The 27,419-nt window shown below is 46.0% G+C and overlaps 1 protein-coding gene across 8 annotated transcripts in view; it reads right to left on the bottom strand.

Annotated features, from left to right (window-relative positions):
• The window catches only part of LOC140385361 (syntabulin-like), a 194,264-nt gene that overhangs the window by 7,632 nt on the left and 159,213 nt on the right, over nucleotides 1-27,419 (bottom strand). For 6 of the 8 annotated variants that reach the window (XM_072467438.1, XM_072467439.1, XM_072467437.1 and 3 more), the window contains one exon: nucleotides 9,836-9,988. The exons of 1 other annotated variant lie outside the window; for it this stretch is intronic. In XM_072467438.1, the coding sequence (XP_072323539.1) occupies nucleotides 9,836-9,988 (153 nt within the window). The remainder of the gene's footprint in view (nucleotides 1-9,835; nucleotides 9,989-27,419) is intronic. One more of the 8 variants, XM_072467436.1, reaches the window with a different exon arrangement.

Raw genomic sequence — 27,419 nt, 5'->3', positions numbered from 1 at the left:
TTAAACAGGGAAAATTTTGAGGGCGTCGTCCCTTACAAACTCAACATTTTCCCTTGCTTCTTCAATGTAGGCTCCATTCTGGTGAGTTTGGCAGAGGGCCGATTCTGTCTTGAATGACCACAGTAATGTGTCAAAGCTTCTGAAGTACTTAAATTCCTCATTTGAAATTTTAAATTAGAACCCTAGCAGAATTCCTAATTTGTTTGGTACGAATTAAATGGAAGCCAAAACCAAGACTAAGAGAAATCGCTCTGGGAGGATAAAAAACAAAATAATGCGCTGAATTCCCCAGGCCCTCAGCCGCGTGTTTCTTGGTGGCGCGCCGTTCGAACAAAGTAATTAAATTATGCAAGGAACAGGATTTCAATAAATATTCCATTTGAAGGAGACTTATGCTTGTCTGAGGAACAGAATCACCCAGTAGAATATTTGGAGCCATCTAATTGGCTGTATGTCTGATTTCACATGACCGCCACCATGAGCTCTGCTTTGTCAGTAAAGCTTTGAAAAATTGTTTCTGCAGTCTTGTCTTTTCTGTGGAAACTCTGGGCGCGATTCTCTTGCTCAAGTGAGTGCACAACACGGCCGGAGAATCCTGGGAGAGGCCCCATTGGACCTCCCAACAGGCTCCATGCCTCGTAAGATTTATCGAAGTCCCGCGCGATGTTAAGAGTAGGAACTCCGCCCAAAATGGGAGGGACGAATGATGCTCGCGGTAGTAGGCTGTTCGGCTACTTACGACCTATCTGCCTGGGATCCACTGGTCTCCATCGATGCTCCGGCCTCCCAGGTAGGCTGCAGCCGGGCGCTGATCAATGCTGGTCCACACAAACCCCCCACCCATGGGCAATGTCACCCCCACACACATGGACACTCCCCCATATCCCCCAAGTGAAGACCCCCCGCTATGAGTTCCCTGGGGGTCCCCCCTCTTCATGCCCCCAAAACCCTTTTCAGCACCCCCCTCCCTTCTAGGACTCCCACCCATCACCCGCCCAACCTCCCGGAGCCCCTATATACCTGCCCTGCACTTCTCTACTGAGCAGTGCCAAAGAGCCCACGTTCCACTGCGAGGGCCAGGGAGCCGACCTGCACTTACCTTGACCACTCTAGGGTCTCCAGTGGCCTGGGAGACCCCCTAGCTGCCATTCAGCCGGTCCACGTTTGTGTGGACCAGCACTGATCGGTGCCCGGCTGCAGCCTCCCTTCGGAAGTCGGTGAATTGAAGGAGGCCGTTAGATGCCGTGCAGGTAGGTCATAAGTAGATTTACGACCTCCTTCCGCGAGCGTCATTCAGTCCTGCCTATTCGGGGCGGGGTTCAACTCTCGCGGGACTTCAGAGAATCCCGGGAGGAGCGAAGACTATCGGGAGGCTCGCTGGTGGTCTTTCCGGGCATTCACCGGCCGCGTTGCGCTCATGCGAGAGCACAACAAGGCCGGAGAATTGCGCTCTAAGTGTCACTGAATAGCAGTGGGGAACTTACCAGCAGAGCCGGCGAGAAACTCCCTGAAAAACCCACCACAAATTAACTGAGAAATGTTTTGGGAGAATCGCGGCCTCTGTTTCCTCTGGTCTGAACACTATCATTGGTAACTTCAGATACTGCGCGCATTAGATTGCAAGAGAGGTCAAAATCGGGAATCACGCCAGGTGCCGATCGGTTTGCAATCTAACCAGTCCGTTCCCATTGATGAAACCAGGATCCCGCCGTGGTGTGGTGAGAAACCAATGATCACCACTTAAAGGCAACCACCATACGATTAACGGAACAACCCCTGATCTAAACGGCTCACATGATCTATCCACCTTGCCAGCAAGTGGTCATGCGGGCGCCGATTAGTACACCTTTTTAAAACGTGAAGCTGGCGGAATGGCTGCTGTGGGCATCCGAGGAGGTGAGTAGCCATCTTCACTCCCTGGCAATGAGCCCGGGGGGGGGCTGCCTTAGCGCCCGCAGGTCCGCTGTGCCACCCATTGGATCATATATACCCATAACGGGGGGAACGCCAGTGTCTGCCTGTCTGTCCCACTGACCACCCATAACTCCCACTGACCGTGGCGGCGGGCCGTGCGGCTGAAGGCTATTGCAAATAGGGAATTGGCAATCTTAGTTAAGTGGGCACTTCACAACTCCCCAGTGGATTCCTGTGGGTAGGAGTGCCATGTGGCAAGTGGGAGTCATTGCCGAGCTTCCCAATCAGACTATGATGCCTGGACACACCACTGCGGGAGGCAACACCGTGGACGCAGCAGCCAACATCCGAACACCCAGGGCTGATCCAAGCACCGGGAACATTTCCAGACCAGAGGGTGGGTGTGTGCACCAGGGAGGGGACCAGCCCCTGGTGCAGGTTACGTGCGGGTGTCTGGGGTATAGGGTCTGGTGACCAGAGGCACCCGCTTCGGCCCCTGGTGTGTGGGCAGAGTATGTCGGATGTGGGGGGGGGGGAGCAATGGGGACGAAGACGCCGCTGGTCGCTAGACACCCTCTGCAATTCCTTACAAATATTACACGGGGTGGAAGATATCTTGGACCCCACGGAGGTTGCACTCGTGGTGGACACCAGCTCCCGGAGGCTGTCAAGGTCACCACAGCCCTGACCCGGTGCGCCTCAGTATCATTCCATGGCTCAAGCGGGAAATTTCTGGCATCTCACAAGCTATAGCCCACAAGTGCTTCTGTGAAGTCACGGGTGCCCTGTTTTTCCGGGCAGCTGCTGTATAAACTTTGACATGGATAAGGCATAGCAGGATGCCCGGGCAGCCAGATTCTCCACCATTGACAGGATGCCCCTGGTCCAGGGGGTAATAGATGGGACGCATGTCACCTTGAGTGCACTGGGCTGTCTGGGAGTGCCCTACATCAACAGGAAGGGGTTCCAGTCCTTGAGCGTCCAGCTCGTGTGCGGCCACCACATGAATATCATGCACATGTGTGCATGCTTCCCAGGGAGTGTGCATGACAGCTACAATCCTAGGGCAGTCGGAGACCAGATACAACGAGGCCCGTGCAGCCATCCAGGCTGTCAATGAGCAGTGCACCGGGCTTGTCAAATTTCGGTTTTGATGCCTGGACCGCTCTGGAGGTGCACTGCAGTACACCCCCCAGAGGGTCACCCAGTTCGTGGTGGTCTGCTGTGCCCTTCACAACCTGGCACAGCAGCGGTGCTGTGTGTTGGAGGTGGAGGAACATTCGGCTACCTCTGAGGGTGAGGAGGAGACGCTGGACAAGGCGAGTCAGGGGAGAACCACATGACCAGCCAGAGGATCGAGGGCAGGCGGTTGTGGTGAGGGTCCAGCAAGCCTGGGGTGCTCACATCCACACCCGCTTCCCATAGGACCTGGCTTCATCCGTCACCCCACCCACTCCTCTCCATTTCCACCCCACCCAATTCCCCCATCCCTCCCAACCCTGTTTCAACCTCCCAGGGTCTGTGTAACATCACTCCAGGGTGTTGGGACTATGTCGGCACTGTCAGCGGGTCACTGTCGCAGGCTGGGAGGGGAGAGGAGTGATGGTAACCCGCAGAGAACTGAGCACCGATACTCCTCAATCTATGCCACAGTCTAACTCCTGCCTGTCTGCTGAGTGCTCGCTCTCACCCATCACCTGCACGTGGTGTGCCTTGGCGGGCTGCTAGGGGAGAAGCCAGGACCACCATGCCCAGGGGGCTGGGGCAGGGGATTGGCCTGCATTGCGGAATAAAGTGCCAGATACGTCATATTTCTCAGGTGCAATGTCTTTTAATGCTGTACATGTGTCCCCAACTGCCCCTAGCCACGACGGTGCCGCCCCCCCCCTTCCCCAACCCCTAACACTTGCCCCACCCCATCCCCCTCACCCCACCCTTCCCCCCCCGACTTCCACTACCCCCTCCCCCCCCCCCCCCCGTTATCCTTGACCTGCTTAGCTCTATCCCTGCATTTAGGTATGTCCCCAGGATACACACCAGAGGTGGAGACAACCTGCTGTTTACCTCATCCCGTGACCTTCGATGCCTCTGGCGGGTATCCTATGGGGTCCCTGGGGCCAAAGGTCCCGTCCCACTGCTGGCAGCACATGCCTCACCGTGCCACCCTATTCCAGGTGCTGACTCCAAGACTCGCCATTGTCCGGGGGGAGGGGAGCTGGTGGCTGCCATCGCCACTCCATAGGGTTGCTCCGTGCTGACACCCAGGGCCCTCCTCCCAGTCGGTGTACATGGGGCCCTGGAGGTTACCTCGGGATGGAGGGGTAGCTGGATTGAGCCCTTTCTGCCTCTTTGTCATCTGGCCCGGGCAGCCTTGGCAGCTCCCCAATGTTTGCACCACATTGACAAGCCCCTTCAGTGACTGGTACATGCTCTGAAGCACCCCGACAATGTCCATCTGAGTCTGGGACATGCTGTGGAGCGCCCGGCAATGTCATCTGAGATTGGGACATGCTCCGCGGTGCCTCAGAAAGGTCCACCTGGGATTGGGTCACGTCCCCGCAGCAAGCCAGACATGATATCGATGCCCTCAGCCATGGTCATCATTGACTGAGCCATGCCTTGGACACCTTCACTCATGCTGCTGACATCGTGCACCAGGCTGTCCACTGCAGCCACCACCCTCGCAGCGTTGGCGGCGGTACCACGCATTGCTGGCGCTATCTCCTGTGCCCTTAACCTTTGGGATTCCTCCACTCGGCTATTGACCTGCTAGAGTGTAGCTGACATTCCCCTCTGAATCTCACGGCTGTGCTCTATTGACTACATCAGCTCCAGGTAAAACTGGTCCAGAGGCATCTGACTGGGACCCAGCAGACCTGCTGTCTCGCCTGGGTGTTCTTGGGTGGCACGGTAGCACAGTGGTTAGCACTTTTGCTGCATAGCGGCAGGGACCCGCGTTCGATTCCCGGCTTGGATCACTGTCTGTGCGGAGTCTGCACGTTCTCCCTGTGTCTATGTGGGTTTCCTCCGGGTGCTCCGGTTTCCTCCCACAAGTCCCGAAAGATGTGCTGTTAGGTAATTTGGACATTCTGAATTCTTCCTCTGTGTACCTGAACATGCAGTGAAATGTGGTGACTAGGGGAATTACACAGTAACTCCATTGCAGTGTTAATGTAAGCCTATTTGTGACGCTAATAAAGATTATTAGGCGCTCACCAGAATGTGCCACAGCCGCCTGAGCAGCACTGTCGCCCACTAAGGTGCGTGTCTCTGTGCTGGTGGAAGGTGGGGATAACAGCTGTGCCGTGAACATGGTGGTCTCCTCGGAGCTCCCCTCTGAGGTGTTCTCTTGCAATGGTGGAGACCACCCTGGATAGGCCAGCACCGTTCGATGGGGATCCTGCGGGATAATAGACATGTGGTCAGTGGGAGAGAAGGATCGTTCTGTATGGCATTAACAACTCACGTGAGACGGATCATCTGGGTGGGGTGGCGGTCGTCCATCTGGGTCCTTTCCCATCTGTTGTGGGTCAACTTCTGCAGGGACACAGAGAGGGCATCGTAAACTGCACGCTTTATGCATTGGCGGGGGAGGGCGGCAGCATTGCTGGACATGTGTGGGCCAGGCACATAGTCGTCAGGGGTTGGGGGTGGGGATTGCCGCTGCCTCCCAGATGACACTGGCTGCTCTGTGCTGACTCTCTGAGACCCTCAGGGGAACAGGGCATCCTGCCTGCCCTCAACTGCGTCCAACCATCTGGCCGGGTCGGCATTCCCGAATCTTGGGACTGGTCTCCTCGGTGGCATGGCTGTGATCTGTGTGGGATCGGTTTAAGTGCTACTGCCCCTTGTTGGCATGGTGCTGGCGCTTCCGTTCCTGAGGAATCAGCCGACGGGACCATCATTTGCAGCGTGAAGCCCGTGGGGCCTCATTAAGTGGACCAATTAACGTTTGATATTGGTGACGGCCTCACCGGGTCGAGCGTCGGGGAGCTCGCGGCAGTTCCCGCTCACAACCACAGTTCGAAACATTTCCATTAAATCACGCCAATTATCCATTTCCCTAATATTATTTGCAGCAGTGGATGTGGGCAATGTACGGTTGATCCGTTGGTATCTGAAGGTAAGTTTGGCACTGTGAGTGTAAACCCTCCACCAGAACATATTGCTGACAGAAGAGAGGAGCCATTTTACCATGAAACTGACAGGTTTGGAATTTTCTGATCAGTGAAACTGAAGAGGTGCAGCCATGGCCAGATGAGAGGCTGTTTATCAAGCACTCCTTCTCGAAGAGTACTTTAATTGCTGATAAGTGGTTCTGCTTATCTGCAAAGACTGGCCTCTTTGACGTCACTTCACTTGTCTTGCATTTCACACACCTTTAGCTGCACTTTCCACTGCTAGCCTTCGCCACGTCAAGAGACCAGTTTATGCACCTTTACCTTGCACCTCTGCCTAAGAGCAAGAAGAGCAGGGGCGGCGCAGTGGTTAGCACTGCTGCCTCACTGTACTGAGGACCTGGGTTCGATCCTGACCCTGGGTCACTGTCCATGTGGAGTTTGCACATTCTCCACGTGTCTGCATGGGTCTCACCCCCACAGCCCAAAAAGATGTGTAGGGTAGGTGGATTGACCATGCTAAATTGCCCTTTAATTGGAAAAAAATTAATTGGGTACTCTAAATTCATTTAAAAAAAGAGCAGCAAGCCAATACCAGTGACAGCAGGAGCAACACACAACAGGACCAACCCCAGATAGATGCCTTCTCCTTAGTCACATTCAGCCCCATAGGGGAGAGGGAATGGAATCAGGGACTTTGGAGCATGTGTATGAAGTGAAGTACTGTCTGTTTAGATCGGGAAAGACAAATGAATGCAGCTGCATGGTCTGCTGCTCTGATCAGTGCTGTGCAGGAGAATGCTGAGCACGTCAAAAGTTTGGTGCTTGGCACCTGGAAGTGTTATGTTGCTCAGCTTTCCTACCCCCCTGAGGTCCTGAATTCTATTGGGGGGACACCAAACTTTACTGATTGCTTTGGTAGGCACTTCAGTGCATGTCTGCAGGGTTATTTAGGCTGCCTTCTTCCTCCTGGCTTGGGGAGAGTTCATTTCACTGCAGTCCCACAGCAGAACGTCCAGGAAGGAGTCAGAGATTCAGGGAGCCTTCAGTTTCAGAGTTGCTGCAGCCTCAAAAATCCTTGTCCAGTTGAGGAATTCTAGCACATGTTGGGGTACTTTTAATGAGAAATCCTGCCTTCCCTCTCTAATTGGCTGGGGAACTCAAGAATCAGGATGCTAATGTCATGGTTCATTAAAAGCACCTCAGCAAGGCCCACTGAAGAGTTTGATTTCCTCAGAAGAACACTTTGAAATGATATGATTTTCAAAATGTTTGAACATACATTGACAATATTTTAATTTTTATCTATGATCAAGATGTGAATTCAAATCCCTATGTTTTACTTCCTATTTTACTGTCTATGTGAGATCTTCAATGTGATTAGTTGTTTAACTTAATGCTGAGCGCCACAGATGGCAAAACATTCAAAGTCACATCAGAATATAAGATATCCAGCTCTGGAGCCAATTAAGCCTTTGTGGGCAGGTTCTGACCACAAAATCCAGGCCAGAATTCATTATTCATACAAAATTAAGATTGCTTCCCTGGTGTATGTAAACCAAACACACATTTAAAAGTACTTGTGAGATATTTCACATTTTTTTTGTCAAACAAAGCCACAGACTTTACAACGAGCAGAAAACAAACACAAACTTTTGATTTTAACAGAATATAAGATACAGGGAAGAGTCAGGGAAAGAGGCTGGTGATGGAAAAGAGAAATAACAAATGACAGAGTTCAATTCACCGGAAGAGCTAGTAAAACACCAGAGTTCATGTTATTTTGAATAAACCAGAATTTTAAATCTTGGGAAAACTTGTAAATTATGATGGCATCTATATTCTACAATCAATTTCAAAAGTAAGTAATTTAATGTCATAATGCTGTGCGAAGTTAAGAATCAGATTTCACGGGGTAGAAAGAAACCTACTGCAACTGGCACTCCAGAAGACAGAGGGAACAGTGTGAGTTTCAATCAAGAGAGATAGGAACAGGTTTTTGGATTCAGACAGGAGACAGGCAGGAAGTAGCAAGACATCAGTGTGGCACGGTGGTTCGCAATTCTGTCCCACAGCGCCAGGGACTCGGGTTCAATTCCAGCCTTAGGCGAGTGTCTATGTGGAGTTTGCATGTTCTTTCCGTGACTGCGTGGGTTTCCTCTGGGTGCTCCGGTTTCCACCCACAGTCCAAAGATGTGCAGGTTAGGTGGATTGGCTTTGCTGAATTGCCCCTTGGTGTCCAAAAATGTACAGGTTAGGTGGGGTTACGGGGATAGGGTGGAGGAGTGAGCCAAGGTAGGGTGCTCTTTTGGAGGGCCAATGCAGACACGATGGGCCGAATGGCCTCCTTTTGCACTGTATAGATTCTATGGATAAGATCCAGAGAATGGGAGCTCGGATTCAAGGAAAGAGGTAACATTGCAAGTTTGGGCGATGGGTTTCACAAAGAGAGGAAACACCCAGAACTTCGATTCAGAGGCAGAAAACAGTGGGAACTTAGATTCATAAGTTAGAAGAAGCAGTGCGAGCTTGGATTATGACTGGAGACAGAAAGAGAGGAAGCAGGTAAAACTGGAAACTCACAATGTAGAATGAGAGGGAGCAATGGTAGGAAGCTTGCATACCTATTTAAGAATAATAGAGCAGAAAAGTGGAAGGAAGTGTTAATTTGCAAGAATTAACACAAAGAAAACTTTGCGCCCATCACAGAAAATAAAAATGTTAGTAAATGTGCGGAGTACCTATTTGCTTCCCTTATTTCTGTAGGAGTGTAAGAAAATGGATAATAATGTTGACATCTTCTTGCAATCCTGCAGACAATCGTTTTCCACAAGTTCCTGTGATTGCAAGAATATACATTTCCAACTCTGAAAATGATGGAGCATCATTCTGAGTTTTGTCCTGCTTGATGCATTTCTAACTCTACACTTGCTGAGCAATGTCCCTACCCTAACCATTCAATCAGCTCTTTACTAAGTAACACTCCTTCTTTCCCACTCTTGCAAGGGCTGTGGCTGGTGCATTATTTTATTCTAACTTATTTGCACTCATGTATGGCTCATACTACACTTTCCAGTCATATTCTTTGTTGTGTGCTATGACAAAGAACAAAGAGGAAACAACATAAGGTCAAGCTATTTATTGATTCCTCAATTGGGAGATAGGGATGGGAACAGAAGGAGGCCTGGAGAAAAATGGAACACAAATGCCTGTTGCTTTCATACCTCTTTGAACCTCCAGACTTGTGACAATAATTGCAGTGGCACACCTACAGAAATAATTTGCTCCACATTTTATGACAATGCTCAAGTCACCTGGTCTGAAGGTCGAGCGAGATATGTTTAGAGAAGGAATGCTAATGAGTAAACTCATCTAGAAACAGATAAAGCACAAGGTGGCAATTATACAACAAAAGTAACCCAATACTCCCAAGCGTTACAAATTTTATTAAGTCTTCAATCTGAAACAATAATTGTTTTTTGTAAACACGTTCAACAGCTGCACATACCTATTGTGTCCGTGGATAGCTTTGGCAACTCTGGATGTCCATGTTATAATGTTTTTTATAAGCTCAAAATTGGTCAGCAATTTTAACATTAATTTCAGTTTTCTCACTCACTGTCCATAAATATGCAGATCTTGATAACAGAAAGAATGACACAAATTCCATGGGATCTACTCCCATGTTCTGATGCCTTACCTGCTTACCACAGGTCTTTATTCAGGAAAGGATAGGCAAGTTTGACACCAAAATCTATGTTGAATGTAAACAACTTATTAGTTGTTAGAATTAAAATAATTACCACCTCTCTTGAAGGCTGCTTTCAGAATCCTTTAGTTTTGTCCTCAGATGTCTAATGGTAACCTCCTTTTGCTGCAGTGGGGTCAGGTACTGCTCCGGGTTTGGGGGCTTAATGCCATGATTATCACTGCAAGAGGTGTATTTACCAGATCGCCTGGAAAATTCAGATAATGAAAGTAAAAGGAAAGAAAGAGAATGAGTTATTGAAGTTCAGATGAACAGAACAATTGGAGGATTTAAAAGAGGAAATCTCATCGTTAATGGACTAGATAAAATAAGAACTCATGTCACAAAGAGTTCTCATCAATGGATCACCTTTTCTTTTATATCCCTTTCTATTAAATTGAATTGAATATTTATGTAATACAAACAGCAAATGCTGGATAAACTCAGACTCCTGTGGAAGGATCATTTAGATCCAAAACGTTAACTGTTTCTCTCCACAGATGCTGCCGGACCTGCTGAGTTTGTCCAGCATTTTCTGTTTTTATTTCGGATTTCTAGCATCCGCAGTATTTTGCTTTCATTCGAATATTTTAAGTGGTTGCCAATGATATCAAAGCAGACTTTATAGGGAGAATTTGAACCTTCATGTGAGGCAGCTGAATTAACAGTTGCAGTGTTTTGCTTGCATTAGTTCCACAATCCTGTTATTTGGACTGCATATGTTAATTCAGTCCGCCCATATAGCTAAGTTCAGAATCCAGTCCAAGCTGACTGCCCCGAGTAGTCTCCTAAATGCCTTCTCATTCAGTGTTTTACTCACCCTCAAGTTGAATCTATTTACTATTTCACTACTTATTTTCAATCATCCTCTCCGAAATTGACAGTGAAAAGAGGAAAGGGAAAAAAGAGAATAAAATGGCTATGTAGAAGTTTGTGTGTGCAGCATTTTACAAATATATATACTTCTATTCACAAACCACAAGTTTCTAGTATAACTAAATAATCAATCAAAAATAACAAACACATAAGTTATTCTACTTAAGCAATGTTCAAAGATTACTTTAAAGTGATATTTCATGAATATATTTATGTCTATAAACGTAGATCGCTCATCTGGATCCCATGTTTGTAGCTCTTTGGCCTGGAGAAAACATGGGCCGGTTATGTATAAGGGACAGTGGTAGGTTTTGGATAAGAAATCCACAACTGGGCATAGGGCCGGTAGGTCCACAATCTCCTTGTGCGTGATGGTGGTGGCAGTGGGGGGAGGGGCACCTTGGTTCCAGGGTCTGATTCCAGAACCTGGGCTCTTTGTATGGAGCTAGGATTCTGATGGGGCAGAGGATAGGGGAAAGCACTCCTGCTCTTCCTAGCCCAAAAGCATTATTGTAAATGTACTTAACTCCATTCCAAAGTTGCCCTTGCCTCCCTTCAGCTGTTGGGTTTCCTAAGGACTGTGCAACCTATCTGACCAGGATTAAACCTGCATAAGGGTGAATTCAGAGGCTGCCATTCTTAGTATAATATTTGAATTGCCGGCCTGCCAACCAGGGGCCTTCATTAACCTGAACATGAGCAGGTTGGAGAGATGGATTTGAGGATTTAAATAATTTAAAACTCAGCTTGACTCAAAACCTTCTGATTTAGCATACTAAAATCCAGCCCATAGTTTTTAGCTTTCTTAAGGTAAACTCATCTTTTTAATTCCAATCTATATTATACTAGCACAATAACAATTATTACAGCTGAAAAAATACATTCGTTGAAGCTTTTTGTCTGGCACTCATCAGGACCAATGTCATGGGAAACAACTTTGTGCAGTATGAGAAGAGGGTGCTGATTGGTTGGAAAGTGGATTCTGTTGCCATGGAAACGCACTAGTTGATGGTTGCTGACAGTTAACTGCCAAGTATTGTTCAAAATCTAAGCCCAGCAGCTTGACCCCGATTGCCAGGGAATGGCTACCACTTATTTTGTTTGGCTAAAAAAGGAGCAATGTGTGTACATATTCTTTCTGCCGTAAAAGAACAGGCCCTATGTAGTAATACATGTAACTTTCAGGACAAGCAAACGCGCCAGACCGCGAGCTCGACTGACAATCTTAAATTGGTTGTCAGTGTAGTTTGTAGTGCACCGAGGATTATTTCGCAAATGTTCGATCGCAGCATCATATCTAATGCTGAACACAATGTTTTGCGTTTTGCAAGCAAGGGGCAGGTTGGGTACAGCCTGCACCTTGCTTGTTGCGAACAGTGGAAGGGACATGCTGTTGGATATGATCTGAGCCAGTCTTTGTGACATACAGCCTACATCCTGCACATTACACTGGCACTGAAGTTCACACACCACATTACTCATTTATGTGATAGGCTTTTTGGCTTGATGTAGCATCCTATTAAGGAGTGGATACCACCCGTGTTGCTACTGCATAGTAGCAGCATGAAACAGCTTGCTTCACCTGTTGCTCAATTTTTCTAAGATATCTTGGCCTAGGAGGGTAATCGGAGATAGACTGGGCACTTTTCCAGGCCAAATATTTTTTTATTTTTAAAATTTAGAGTTCCCAATTCATTTTTCCAATTAAGGGTCAATTTAGCCTGGCCAATCCACCTACCCTGCACATCTTTGGGTTGTGGGCGCGTAAACCCACGCAAACACAGCGAGTATGTGCAAACTCCACATGGACAGTGACTCAGAGCCGGGATCGAACCTGGTACCTCAGCACCGTGAGACTGCAGTGCTGCTCCCTTCAGGGCCAAATGTGACAGCCTTAGGCCCTTTCATGAGTTTGCACAATATACAGTACACTTGGCAACCATATAGTATTCTCTTCTCATACAGTATAAAGTTGTCGCTTCCCCTGACATTGCTATTCTTGTGATTGTTCTGATGAGTGCAAGACCAAAAGATTGACAAAACATAGTTAATAATCAAGTTCTGTGCTAGCAAACGATTAACTGTATAATATTTATTCTATAATTTCTGCTCTGTAATCACTGCAGTAAGAGCATTTGATGTTTACTTGCACATTGAATGATTGCCATGATGAAGTTCAACAATAACTTCTTAAGCATATTTTTGTGAGGACAGTAGTCCTTCATGAAGTATATTTTCTCCTTTATATTTTATGATTCAATTGTCTTTCTGGAATAGAAAATGGCAAAGTATTATGCTCTTAGGACATCATCAACCACTCTGGAACCAACTATACTGTGAGAGCAAGAAAGGAATATTTTGTCAATTTCCTTTGCTTCACCCTCCATAAACTTCAGCTCATCCAAACTCTGCTGCCTCTATTCTAACTCACTTACCAATCACCATGGTCCTCGCTGTCTTCATTGGCTCAATTTTAAAATCTGCATGTTCAAATTCCATTAATGCCTACTCCACTCTTATTATTTTTCCTGCTACAACTCCACAATCCTCAAAGGTCTGCATGTTCCTCCAATCCTGGCCTCTTGTGCACTCACTACCTCTTCCACCCCAACAGTTCATGCCTTCAGCTGTCTAGGCTGTGTGTTCAGAAATTCCCTTCTGAAATCTCTCCATCTTGCCATCTCTCTCTGCTCTTTAAGAACCTCCTTAAAATGTAGCCTTTTGACCAATTGTTTAGTCATCTGCTAATAGCTTCTTCTTTGGCTTGGTGTCAATTTTTGGCTTCCGATGATCCAGATAAATGCAAGTTGTTTTTGCTCTGCAGGTAGGCGCATAGCTTTGCTCAGTATTTCATTGCTGTACAGCAGAACACAAGGGCTTGTTCAATGGAAAAGGAAAGGAAAGTGAAGGTTTTGTGAATACAAATTTCTACCCAGGCATTCCACAGTGTTGTTGTTCAGTCCCTTGGGGCAACATCTCTGCATTAATGGTTTTCAACGTACCACTGATTTCCTATATCCTTTTTATTTACAGTGTTACAGCATGGACTGATTCATATATTGGCATAGGAAGGTTGTTTCTATCGAATGAATTTGGAGGACACAATTCCCTAGTATTAATTAGAATGTTATCAGGACATCACAAACATAATAATACTGATCATTTCAAACTAAAGGACAACCAAAGTTTATGGCACAGGATGTGATTGTTTGCCCATCACGTCTGTGCTAACTCCTTTTAAGTACAATCCAAAATTAAGTACAATCCTGCAGTCTCCCTTTATCGTCCTGTGCTTTGATTCATTATCCACCTCGCCCTAAAAGGTGCCTCAACTGCTCTGCTCCTAAGAGCAAAACACTCTGCAGCAAGAAATGTATTCTAACCACTCTCTCTTCAATCTCTTGGCTGGTTTTCAACTGGATGGAAAACGGGCGGTTGTGGATGAGCCTCTAGTCCATGCATTGTCAAACTCGGGTGGGTCGCGGAGCCGTCCGTCGCGCCGCACCCGATCGCGCAAATCCGCGCGCAACAGCCGGCATTTAATAATGCCGGCTGCGAGCGGCCTTCAAAATGGCCAGGAAGAGATTTTTTAAAAGTCGGCCGCACTGCGCGTGCATGTCCGATCATCTGGCACGCATGCGCATTGCGGCAGCATTTGTTTTTATATGGTTGCAGCCTTTTTTCCCCCCAAGTTCGGGGGACAAAGGGACCATTGGGGTCAAAGGGACCCAAAACCATTTCCTCGTGAAGTGAGTCGTGAAGGTCGGCCGGCGTGGGTCGCGAAGGTCGGCCAGGTTGGGTCCCGAAGGTTGGCTGGTTGGTAACAATGGGTCCCCGGAAAAAAAGTTTGAAAAATACTGCTTTAGTCAGACACCTTCCTTGCCGAATTTTCCTTTCCAATGAATTGGAAAGGGCTATATTCATTCTTATTAATAATAAAAAGGAATGCAATGCAGGCTTACACCAAACAAAACAAGGAAGCTTATTACAACTTGAACACTGTTAGGTCCCAGAGTTAATCTTCTGCTGACCTGAGTGCCGCATACAGAAGTCTGCATTTCTTCTGAATAAAGAATAGCATGTTGTGTTGAACACACTATTTATAAATAGGAAAGAGGAAAAAAAAAACCACGCAAGTGTGAGTCACTTGGCTGCTCAAGTGTAGCTGCCATGGTTACACCAAAAGCAGCCTTTTTGGGGTATTTGCAAGCGAAAAGTTAGATACAACAATTATACATTAATACAATTATGCTACATCAATTAAGATTTATAAAAATGACATGCAAAACATCGAGCAATGGAAGTCCTTAAAAATCAGAAAACGTTTTCATTACTGGTTACTGATGTGACCTTCAATATTTCAACTTCTTTAATAATTTACTATAACTATAGATCTTCTACTAGAATATTAATATAGAACTAATATAAACTATAATGTCATTGCCCACAGATGATGTCACATTCAAAGTACTTCCAAGTATCCTTCAAAGTATGGCTTTGATCTTTATGTCATCATAGTCTCCAGGAATAGTGCCAGAAGACTGGAGGATAGCAAATGTTGTCCCCTTGTTCTAGAAGGGGAGTAGAGGCAACCCACCGGTAACTATAGACCAGTGAGCCTTACCTCTGTTGTGGGCAAAGTCTTGGAAAGTTTTATAAGAGATAGGATTTATAATCATCTAGAAAGGAATAATTTGATTAGAGATAGTCAACACGGTTTTGTGAAGGGTAGGTCGTGCCTCACAAACCTTATTGAGTTCTTTGAGAAGGTGACCAAACAGGTGGACGAGGGTAAAGCAGTTGATGTGGTGTATGTGGATTTCAGTAAAGCGTTTGATAAGGTTCCCCATGGTAGGCTATTGCAGAAAATACGGAGGCATGGGATTCAGGGTGATTTAGCAGTTTGGATCAGAAATTGGCTAGCTGTAAAAAGACAGAGGGTGGTGGTTGATGGGAAATGTTCAGCCTGGAGTTCAGTTACTAGTGGTGTACCACAAGGATCTGTTTTGGGGCCACTGCTGTTTGTCATTTTTATAAATGACCTGGAGGAGGGCGTAGAAGGATGGGTGAGTAAATATGCAGATGACACTAAAGTCGGTGGAGTTGTGGACAGTGTGGAAGGATGTTGCATGTTACAGAGGGACATAGATAAGCTGCAGAGCTCGGCTGAGAGGTGGCAAATGGAGTTTAATGCAGAAAAGTGTGAGGTGATTCATTTTGGAAGTAGTAACAGGAAGACAGAGTACTGGACTAATGGTAAGATTCTTGGTAGTGTGGATGAGCAGATATATCTCGGTGTCCATGTACATAGATCCCTGAACGTTGCCACCTAGGTTGATAGGGTTGTTAAGAAGGCGTACGGTGTGTTAGGTTTATTGGTAGCGGGATTGAGTTTCAGAGCCATGAGGTCATGTTGCAGCTGTACCAAACTCTGGTGCGGCCGCATTTGGAGTATTGCGTGCAGTTCTGGTCGCCGCATTATAGGAAGGATGTGGAAGCATTGGAAAGGGTGCAGAGGAGATTTACCAGGATTTTGCCTGGTATGGAGGGAAGATCTTATGAGGAAAGGCTGAGGGACTTAAGGCTGTTTTCGTCAGAGAGAAGAAGGTTAAGAGGTGACTTAATTGAGGCATACAAGATGATCAAAGGATTAGATAGGGTGGACAGTGAGAGCCTTTTTCCTCAGATGGTAATGACTAGCACGAGGGGACATAGCTTTAAATTGAGGGGAGATAGATATAGGACAGATGTCAGAGGTAGGTTCTTTACTCAGATAGTAAGGGCGTGGAATGCCCTGCCTGCAACAGTAGTGGACTCGCCAACATTAAGGGCATTTAAATGGTCATTGGATAAACAAATGGATGATAAGGGAATAGTGTAGATGGGCTTTAGATTGGTTTCACAGGTCGGCGCAACATCGAGGGCCGAAGGGCCTGTATTGCGCTGTAATGTTCTATTCTATTCTATTCGATCCTGCTTACACATTTCATTCCATCATATCTTTATGCTGGAGTCAATACTGCAATTATCACCTCAAAATGAAAGTAGTTACATTATTAAGCATAAACATCACATCCTTCACCATATATTTTAATATTTGAATGATATGGCTAAATAGCAACAATGCATTTTTAAAAATTCTGCAGCACAAAAGTATCACTTCATCTCCTGGTGTCAGCAATTCAGTCAACTCCACACATCAGTGCAAAACCCAGCAAGCTCTTCAGAGGTAGAAGAAATGTTAAAAACATTGGTAGCTTGGCATCCTTGCCACAGAGTGATATGTTCTTCCTTCTTGGCTGAAAGAAGAGACCAATGACAGTAATGGGAGGAAATCGACCCAGAGTAAATCAGAAATAAAATACATGTAAAACATCTGTTTTATAGTTGCTACATTGAAAATCAAATCTAGGACAATCCAAAAATCAACAGGTCATTGCCACAGAATCTTTCACAGCAAACCATATGATGTCAGCAGTTTGTTCTATATATATATAACACCACATGCACCCCAGAGATTGGAAATATTCAGATATCAGAGAAGAGGCAAGCAGTTGCCAGTTCAATTAAAAGTCATGCATTGAGTCACCAGGAATTGGCTGACATTTAAGTGTGTGTGGTAGGAAGAATGGTTTCTTTTGTTTACAGATTTAATTTAAATCAGCTGTAAATAATTCAGTAATTGGTGTTTGACAACTACTATGGCCTTCCCCTAAAGACTCCTGATAAATCAATTAATCAATTACAGACACTGATTTGGCTGTTTTCACAGCTTCATCCAGTGATTGTCACACGGCCACACACACACGCCCTTGAAGCCATTAGTTTTGACATATTGTGGTTGTGATACACTTTTGAGTCAAGAGCGTTAAATCAGACTCTTACAAAATTCTACACGAGAGACCTGCATTGATGATTCATAAATCTTATAGTTATTGACTTTTAGTGCAGCAGTTATAATTCTTGGTTTTTCTGAACTCTAAATGCGTTCATAATTTTCTTTTTGTTTCAGTTCCTTATTTTTCTCTTTCTCCTTATCTTGGATTCATTATTATTCATAACAGTAATGGGAGCAAAGAGTTTTCCCATGCTTGAAAATTTCTGTCTGACCCTTTCAATGCTATCAATGCTGGGAATGGAACAATTAATATTTTGAGTACCCAGTCAAGTTCTCCTGAGTCATCTATAGCATGGCATAGTTAGATGCTTAACAATGTGCCCCAGCACGATTCTAGGAAAAGCATCTTCATCAATATGATTCTTCTAGCTCCCAAACTTGCTATACCATTGAGATTGTTAAATGGCATCAATTCTGGGCAGTTTTGTTCCTCAGGCCCTCGTCCATAGAAAACTTTATTGAGACAATGTAAACTCATTTCACATGAGGCTCTTCCAGCAAACAGCAAGACTCGAATGTCAGCCCCTTAGTCTGGGCAAGATCGGGACTTAGATTCCAGATGCGAAAGATCAGCATCTAGCCCACCACACAACCTACTCATTCCTTCCACACATCTCTAATGCTGTTGCGATTTTATTTTTTGGATATGATATGAAGTCAAAGTCCCCCAGCAGCACGCCGTTCTCTGGTGGCAGGATTCTCTACTCCTGCCGCTTGTCAATGGAATTTCCCATTAAAGCCATCCCAGGCTGCCGGAAAACCCACAAGCGAGGGCGTGCTGCTTGCGGGAACAGAGAATCCCAATGGCCGGCGAATTACGGCCAGCATGTTGACTTCAAATGTCAGAGGTACTACAATTTAAAGGCATGTGCTTATATTAGAATTTTTAAAAAATTCAAGCTCATTTCAAGGCTGTGAAGAAAGAGCAGGTGAGTGGAGCTAATTGGAGAGTTCTTTCAATGAGCTGGCACAGAGACGATAGAACGGGCTTCTTCTGTACGATTCAGTGCTTTCCTTTCATAGAATAGCCATCATTTAAAAAGTAATCTAATTATAATATGCAAACTTTAACAACACCACCATTCGAATTCAGACCTTTCCTTGCTAGTACTACTGTTCTCTATCGGCAGCTCTTGTTCATTCTGCCGATATGACTGGCATTTAAATTTTATGCCACAACTATAAAAAGGTCTGAATAAAATTAGATTAATAACAATCTAAATGCAGACTCTTTAGGTTGCAGGTTCTTATTCAATCTTCAAAAGACCTTTAACTTGCGCGAATCAAAGAAGCAAAGCTTTGTTTGATTATTTCTGGGGAAACTATATGCCTGGCATGCCTCCATAAATGGTATCACCAGTTAGCTTGCAATACATGATCTCCTATATCTGCACCATATAAACTGGAGTACCTACACCACTATGCCGATCCATTCCAATTTTAAAGATATTCAACAGGAATGCTTTTCCAGGCAAATACTGTAGGCCACTGCCACCTCAGGCTTGCCATCTGCTCCATGATTGGTCCTCCCTGGACTGCCTGGCCTGGTATGGTTCCGAATGACACTGTTAAAAACAGTAGGGGATGTATTTGTAAGCAGTTTTCCTGCTGATACATCGGAATTTCAGCAAGGGTCAGGGAAACTTTCCTTTTCGGCGTGAACAGGTTTTGCACCGTTTTCTTGGGATTTCCGTGGCTCTTTCAAAGTTGCACTAGAAAATTGGGAGAATACGTGTGGAAATTCACCCTCTGGTTTAGTGTGGATTTTTACTTAATCTTCTCTGAGCTGCCTACGATACTGAACTCAATGGAACATCTTCTGGATAGCTGCGTATGCCAGTTCGGAGAATGAGTTTGGACAAGCCAATTGTCAAGATACAGGTAATCATGGAGGTTCTACATTATAAAATATTCTGGAACTATGGGATAAACACTTGGTAAAAATCCTGGACAATGACCAAAGGTCAAAGGCTAGTGTCTCGTTCTGACAGCTTTGACTGTAAAAGGTGAATCTGAGAAATGTTCGATGACACTTTTACAGTTGGTCTCATTCCAAGGAAAATGTGAAAAAAAAATCCCACACTGGGGGAATGGAAATAATAGACACCTGACCTAAACCACATCCAAGGAGAATATTTTTCAAGTTCTTCAATGACAGGTCTAAAGCAAGGTGTATAGAACACAATTTTAGCTGTTAGTAGATGAATAGCAAAAACCCTTGGGGTTTCTATCACAGAAGGATGAGAGAAAAGGTGCAAGACCTCATTCATCAATAACCCAACCCTTTAATTTATTTCCTAAGCATGTGATTCTCCTAAGCAATCGAGTTAGATATCACTCCTGTGTTGGAGAATGCATAAAATGAAGCAGAACAAAAAGTGATCTCCAAGATGTTCAAGAATTTATCACTCCAATGTTTAAGCATTAATCTTGTCGTTTATGCAAATTCCTTGTAATTAATTTAAACCCGGAAATTTAGACAACCAGCACATCTAATTTAGGGTTTAACAATACAAATAATTTGAAGGGCATTTCCTTGACTGTGCACCTTTCAAATGTTTAGGGCCTTAGCCTCTGAAGTCATTGTTGGGCAGCTACATGACAGAAAGACTTATGACTTGCTGATGTCACATAGAATAGCATGATTAGCACAGAGGTTGGCCATTCAGCCCGTCATTCCAGAGCCAGCACTTTGGAGAGTTATCCAATTAGTCTCATTAACCAATGCTTATTTAACCAATTCCTTTTTTCAAAGGTAATATTGAGCCTGCTTCCAAACTCCTTTCAGACAATGTATTCCAGATCACGATGACTCAATCTTCAGCACCCTTCTGTTTCTTTTGCCAAATACCTTATTGCCAATTGAAAATTTCAGCAGAGTTGTGGAGGGTATTAGAAGATTCAGGGGGGTAGTTGCACAAGGCGGAGATGAGAGGTTGAGTACAGAATGATTGGGAGCGTAGGGCCTCCAAACTCACACCGATAGCGGCTGAAGCAGATAAACTGAATCCACCGGGGAGGTAGAAAGACACTTACCTCCTCACCTCCATTTAGCCATTGGGGTTCCAGAAGTTGCAGAATGGTTAAATTGAAAATAGTTCTTAAATATGAGGCTTTGTTATGATATTTAAATATTTTCTATTTCAGCTGTCGAAACCGGAAGTAGACAGGTGATGTTTTGGATTCAGATTTTTAATATTTGAACATCTCATCAAACCCAAACCTGCCTATTCCCCTGTAGCTTCTGCATATTTTCTTTTTAACCAACCTGCTCAACTTGTCCCACCACCTTCGGAGATTTGTGTACTTGCACCCCGAGGTCTCTCATTCAGCAACCCATTTAAAACTGTTCAGAATTTATTTGTTTTTCTCACTCCTACCAAAAAAACGTATAATTTCACATTTCTCTTCATTAAATTGTCTGCCATGTGTCTGCCCAGTTGACCAATCAAACTATGTCTTCCTTAAGTCTGTTACTATCCTCCTCATTGTTTACCACAATTCCAAGCTTTGTTTCTTCTGCAAACTTTGAACTTATGCCCTGTATACCCAATTCCAGGTCATTTATATATTTGAAAAAGTGGCGTTTGAAGTACTAACCCTGCAGGACCGACTGTAAACTTCCAACCAGTCTGACAATCAATAATTCACCACTCTTCTCTATCTTTTTCTATCTCTTAGCCAATTCCACATCCACGTAACCACTTGCTCTTTAATCACATGGGTTACAATTTTGATAACAATGATATTATGTGGTATTGCACATGGTACAAGATGTATGTGCATATATCAGTGAAGGTTACTCCACTGGTTGAGAAAGTGGTTCATAAGACATATGTGATCCTGGGTGTGATAAATAGAGGCAAAAGCAGGAAAGTCATTGTGAACAGTTATTTAACACTAGTTTATCATCAACTGGAGTATTCAGCGGGATTCTCCGACCCCCGCCGGGTCGGAGAATCCCCGGGGGGCAGCGCGAATCCCGCCCCGCCGCTGGCTGCCGTATTCTCCTGCGCCGGTTTTCGGGCGGGGGCGGGGTTCACGCCATGCCGGTCGGGGGCCGTTGGCAGTGGCCCCCCACGGCAATTCTCCGGGCCCTGATGGGACGAGCGGCCATCCGTGTTTGGCCAGTTCCGCCGGCGTGGATTAGACATGATCCCATTTAAGACGCATTTAGTTGAGCACTTGAAACGCCATAGTAGACAAGGGTATGGACCAAGTGCTGAAAAATAAGATTAGAATAGATAGGTGCTTGATGGCTGGCACAGACACAATGGGCTGAAGGGCCTCTTTCTGTGCTGTAAAACTCTACGACACGATGTGAGGAGAATGATTTTTACACAGCAAATGCTGAGGATCTAGAATGCACTGCTGAGGGTGTTATGGAATCAGATTCAATCATTGCTTTCAAAAGGGAATTGGATAATTATCTGAAGAGAAACAAAATGCAGGTTATGGGGAATGTAATGAGTAGTGGGACAAGGTGAGATGTTCTTGCAGAGAGCTGGCATCTCTGCAAGAGCATCTCATTTTGTCCCACTACTCAATGGCATCCGTCTATGTTTGAACCATCCTCTGATTTTATGATTTATCAAAAACATTTCCAAAGTCCATAACCATGAGAGAAACTGCACTATCAACACCACCCACTACATTAAAAACTTGATAAAGTTGCTGAGAAACGATTTGTCTTTAACAAATCCGTGTTGGCTGCCATTTATTAATCTATGCTTCTGTCTTTGAATATTGTAGTTGCTGGATTTATCGTTCTTTTTGAACACTCATGTAACGTTTGCAATTCTCCAGTCCTGTGGAATCATTCCCATTTCTAAGGAGGATTGTAAGGTTGTGGCCAAAATCTCTACCATCTCCACCCTTACCTCCTTTTGCAGCCTATGTTAATTCCAATTCTATCTCCACAGATGCTGCCACAACTGCTGGGTTTTTCCATCATTTTCTGTATTTACTCAATTTGGATCTCAGCCATGTGTTCTACCCCTACTAGATCTCCTTTTTGTCCCTCAGTCAGCTCCATGCTTCTTTTGACTGCCCTTTTATTTAAATAGCTTTTGGAATTTTTTATTTTATCCTCAAATCATGTGCGTAATTCTCCGGTATCGGCGCGATGTCCGCAGACTGGCGCCCAAAACGGTGCAAATCAGTCGGGCATCGCACCGCCCCAAAGGTGCGGAATGCTCCGCATCTTGGGGGGGCCGAGCCCCAACCTTAAGGGGCTAGGCCCGCACTGGATGAATTTCCGCCCCGCCAGCTGGCGGAAAAGGCCTTTGGTGCTCCACCAGCTGGCGCGGAAATGACATCTCCGGGTGGCGCATGCGCGGGAGCGTTAGCGGCCGCTGACGGCATGCCCGCGCATGCGCAGTGGAGGGAGTCTCTTCCGCCTCCGCAATGGTGGAGACCGTGGCGAAGGCGGAAGGAAAAGAGTGCCCCCACGGCACAGGCCCGCCCGCGGATCGGTGGGCCCCGATCGCGGGCCAGGCCACCGTGGGGGCACCCCCCGGGGCCAGGTCGCCCCGCGCCCCCACCCAGGACCCCGGAGCCCACCCGCGCCGCCTTGTCCCGCCGGTAAGGTAGGTGGTTTAATCTACGCCGGTGGGACTGGCATTTTAGCAGCGGGACTTCGGCCCATCCAGGCCGGAGAATCGCGGGGTGGCCCGCCAACCGGCGCGGCGCGATTCCCGCCCCCGCCGAATATCCGGTGCCGGAGAATTCAGCAACCGGCGGGGGCGGGATTCACGCCAGCCCCCGGCGATTCTCCGACCCGGCGGGGGGTCAGAGAATCTCGCCCCTATTGTCAAATACTCTAATATCTTTTATCCCGTCTACTTTCTGTATTCAGTTCGGTTTTCCACTGTAGAATGGGTTTAACATTTATTATAAACCCCCTTTTACGGTTTCATTTCAAGCTCTATATCTTTGGTCATCCAGGATGACCTCCTCTTATGTCAACTTGTCTCATTAGTACCCAACTATCTCCTTTTTGAAGGCCTCCCACTGTTCGTTTACTGTTTTACCTGTCACTCAGTCATTCCAATCTACATGGACCAGAACCTTTACAACTCACTGAAATTAATGCTCCCCCAGTTGAGTATTTTCACATTTGTTTGATCCTTATTTTTCCACAACTCCCAAATACTCCCTCATAATCCACTTGTCCCACTTAGAATCATAGAATAGAATCATATAATCTCTGCAGTGCAGGAGGCCATTCGGCCCATCGGGTCTGCACTGACCCTCTGAAACAGCACTACCTATGCTCACTCCCCCATCCAAACCCCGTAATCCCACCTAACCTGCACATCTTTGGACTCTAAGGGGCAGATAGCTGCGCTCTTTGACAATTCAGACAGCTGTTCCCTGCTTTAAAACTTGAACCAATGGCTAAGATATTTCAATGACTTCAAAAACTTTAATCAATGTATTGAGTTCTGGAGTTTTAGTTGTAAAATAGAATTTCATTTTGCATGCTTGGCTGAGTTCTAAACCCCATTAATAAATTCAGATCAGTAAGTTGTGTTGATAAAGCTGCCAAGGAAACTGTGAGCTTTTATATTGATTATTTTATAACTACTTAATAGGATGATGTTATTTTGGATTACTTTTTATGAAGTGGATTTTGAATGACTATGTTTATCTTGACAGCTTTATGAGCATCTCAAGACTCCGGAATGTAATAGTAGGGCTCAAGAGTTTTGCAGTGAAAAGTGAATGAGTGGGCATGGGGAAGATATTGGGGGGGGGGGGGGGGGGAGTGAGACAGGCAAGGGGTAGTGAGGGGGCATGGGAGGTGAGGGGGCATAGCATTTTTAAAAATTAATTTTTTTTAATTAATTTACGTAGAGTCCATCTCTAGCTCGGCCAGCATTTATTGCTCATGGGGCAGCACGGTAGCATTGTGGATAGCACAATTGCTTCACAGCTCCAGGGTCCCAGGTTCGATTCCGGCTTGGGTCACTGTCTGTGCGGAGTCTGCACATCCTCCCCGTGTGTGCGTGGGTTTCCTCCGGGTGCTCCGGTTTCCTCCCGCAGTCCAAAGATGTGCAGGTTAGGTGGATTGGCCATGCTAAATTGCCCTTAGTGTCCAAAATTGCCCATAGTGTTGGGTAGGGTTGCTGGGTTATGGGGATAGGGTGGAGGTGTGGACCTCGGGTAGGTTGCTCTTTCCAAGAGCCGGTGCAGACTCGATGGGCCGAATGGCCTCCTTCTGCACTGTAAATTCTATGACATCTATGACATCCCTAGTAGTCCTTGAGAAGGTTGTGTGGTGCACCACCTTCTTGAACGCTGCAGTCCCTGAGGTGCAGGTAAACCCACAGTGCTGGTAGAGAGGGCATCCCAGTATTTTGACCCAATGACAGTGAAGGAATGGCGATGTAATTCCAAGTCAGAGTGGTGAGTGACTTGAAGGGGAACCTCCAGATGGTGGGGTTCCCAGGTACCTGCTGCTCTTATCCTTCTAGACTGTAGTGGTCGTGGATTTGGAAGGTGCTGTCTAAGGAACCATGGTGAGTTCCTGCTGTGCATCTTGTAGATGGTGCACACACTGCCACTGTTCGTCGGTGGTGGAGGACTGAACGATTGTGGAAGGAGGAGCAATCAAGTGGGCTGCTTTAGCCTGGATGGTGTCAAGCTTTGAGTGTTGTTGGAACTGCACTCATCCAGGCAAGTGGAAAATATTCCATCGCACTCTTGACTTGTAGATGGTGGACAGACTTTGGAGATTCAGGAGGTGAGTTACTCGCCACAGAATTCCTCGCCTTTGACTTGCTCTGGTAGCCACATTATTTATATAGCTAGTCCAGTTTCTGATCAATGGTAACCCCCAAGTTGTTGCTTCAGTATGCAGTTTCAGTATCTGAGATGCGGCTTCAGTATCTGAGGAATTGCAAATGAATGAAATGAAAATGAAAATCGCTTATTGTCACAAGTAGGCTTCAATGAAGTTACTGTGAAAAGCCCCTAGTCGCCACATTCCGGCGCTTGTTCGGGGAGGCTGTTACGGGAATTGAACGGTGCTGCTGGCCTGCCTCGGTCTGCTTTCAAAGCCAGCGATTTAGCCCTGTGCTAAACAGCCCCACTGTTGGTGCTGCACATTGTACAGTCATCAGCAAACATCCCCATTTCGGACCTTATGATGGAAGGAGTCATTGATGAAGCAGCTGAAGGTGACACTACCCTGAGGAATGCCTGCAATGATCTCCTGGAGCTAAGATGATTGACCTTCAACAACAAGAATCATCTTCCTTTGTGCTAGGTATGACTCCAACCAGTAGAGATTTTCCCCCGATTCCCATTGACTCCTTGATGCCACACTCGGGCAAATGCTGCCTTGATATCAAAGGCAGTCACTCCCACCTCACCTCTGGCAGTCAGCTCTTTGGTCCATGTTTGAACCAAGGCTGTAATTAAGTCAGGAGCTTAGTGACACTGATGTAACACAAACTGAGCATCCGTGAGCAGGATATTGCTGAGTATGTACCGCTTGATAGCACTGTTGATGACCCCTTCCATCACTTTGCTGATGATCGAAGGTAGACTGATGGGGCAGGCAGGATTTGTCCTGTTTCTTGTGTACAGGACATACCTGAGCAATTTTCCACATTGCCGGGTAGATACCAGTGTTGTCGCTTTACTGGAACAGCTTGACTAGGGGTGCGGCAAGGTCTGGAGCTCATGTCTTCAAGACTATTGCTTGAATAATGTTCAGGCCCATAATCTTTGTAGTATCCAATGCCTTTGGCTGTTTCTTGAAATTACATGGAGTTAATAAAATTTGCTGAAGACTGACATTTGTGGTGCTGGGGACATCTGGAGGAAGCCAAGATGGATCATTCACTCGACACTTCTGGCTGAAGATTGTTGCGAATGCTTCAGCCTTATGTTTTGCACAGATATTCTGGGCTTCTCCAGGTGGTGGTGTTCCCTGGTAGCTGTGCTTGTTCCCCTAGATGGTAGTGGTCGTGAGTTTGGATGAGCAAGTGCAGGGGCGGGGGGGGGGTGTTAGGGGGCCTCATACTCATCTACCAAACTGGGCTGATAGCCCAATGAATGGAAGCAGACGTTCTAATCTGCCTATTTCAGCATCTGCCTACCTCAATTTCTGTCCTGCTTTGTGAAATGCAGCTCTACTATTTAGTGTCATATATTTTGTACCCAGCAGCTCTTTCATTATTCTTCATTTCCAAGCCAATAGATTCTATCTTTGAACACTCAAGCACATCAAATTCCATTATTCATAGAATCATGGAATCCCTACAGTGCAGAAGGAAGCCATTTGGCCCAATGAGTCTGCACTGACCCTCTGAAACAACAGCCTGGCCCACTCCCCACACTATCCCTGTAACCCCACTTAACCTTTGGACACTAAGAGGCAATTTAGCATAGCCAATCCATCTAACCTGCACATCTTTGGATTGTGAGATGAAACCAGAGTCGCCGGAGGAAACCCCGCAGACACGGAGAGAATGTGCAAACTCCACACAGTCACCCAAGGTCAGAATCGAACCCGGGTCCCCGACGCTGTGAGGTAACAGTGCTGAACACTGTGCCACCATGCCATATTATTATAATTCTATTATTATAATAGTATCTTTGACCAACACTGTCACCATGAATGTCTTGTAGCCAGGAATGTTTAAGATGCCATAGACCAACTGAGTGAATAAAAATGCAAAGGAATCAGAATATACAGTTAAAGCACCTTAGAACAATAGTTCTCAAAACGTGATATGCTTACCCCGGCAGCATGGCAGATGTCTCTTGGGGGTATATTTTGCTTAATTGTGTAACCGCAGATTTTCAAGAATTTTGGGCAGGATTCTCCGAGCCTATGCGCCGAAATCGTGCT

This window comes from Scyliorhinus torazame, chromosome 11, assembly GCF_047496885.1.
Source record: "Scyliorhinus torazame isolate Kashiwa2021f chromosome 11, sScyTor2.1, whole genome shotgun sequence".
In the NCBI taxonomy this organism is placed as follows: Eukaryota; Metazoa; Chordata; class Chondrichthyes; order Carcharhiniformes; family Scyliorhinidae; genus Scyliorhinus; species Scyliorhinus torazame.
The sequence above is the reverse complement of the archived record's forward strand: the minus strand, read 5'-3'. Positions and strand labels throughout refer to the sequence as shown.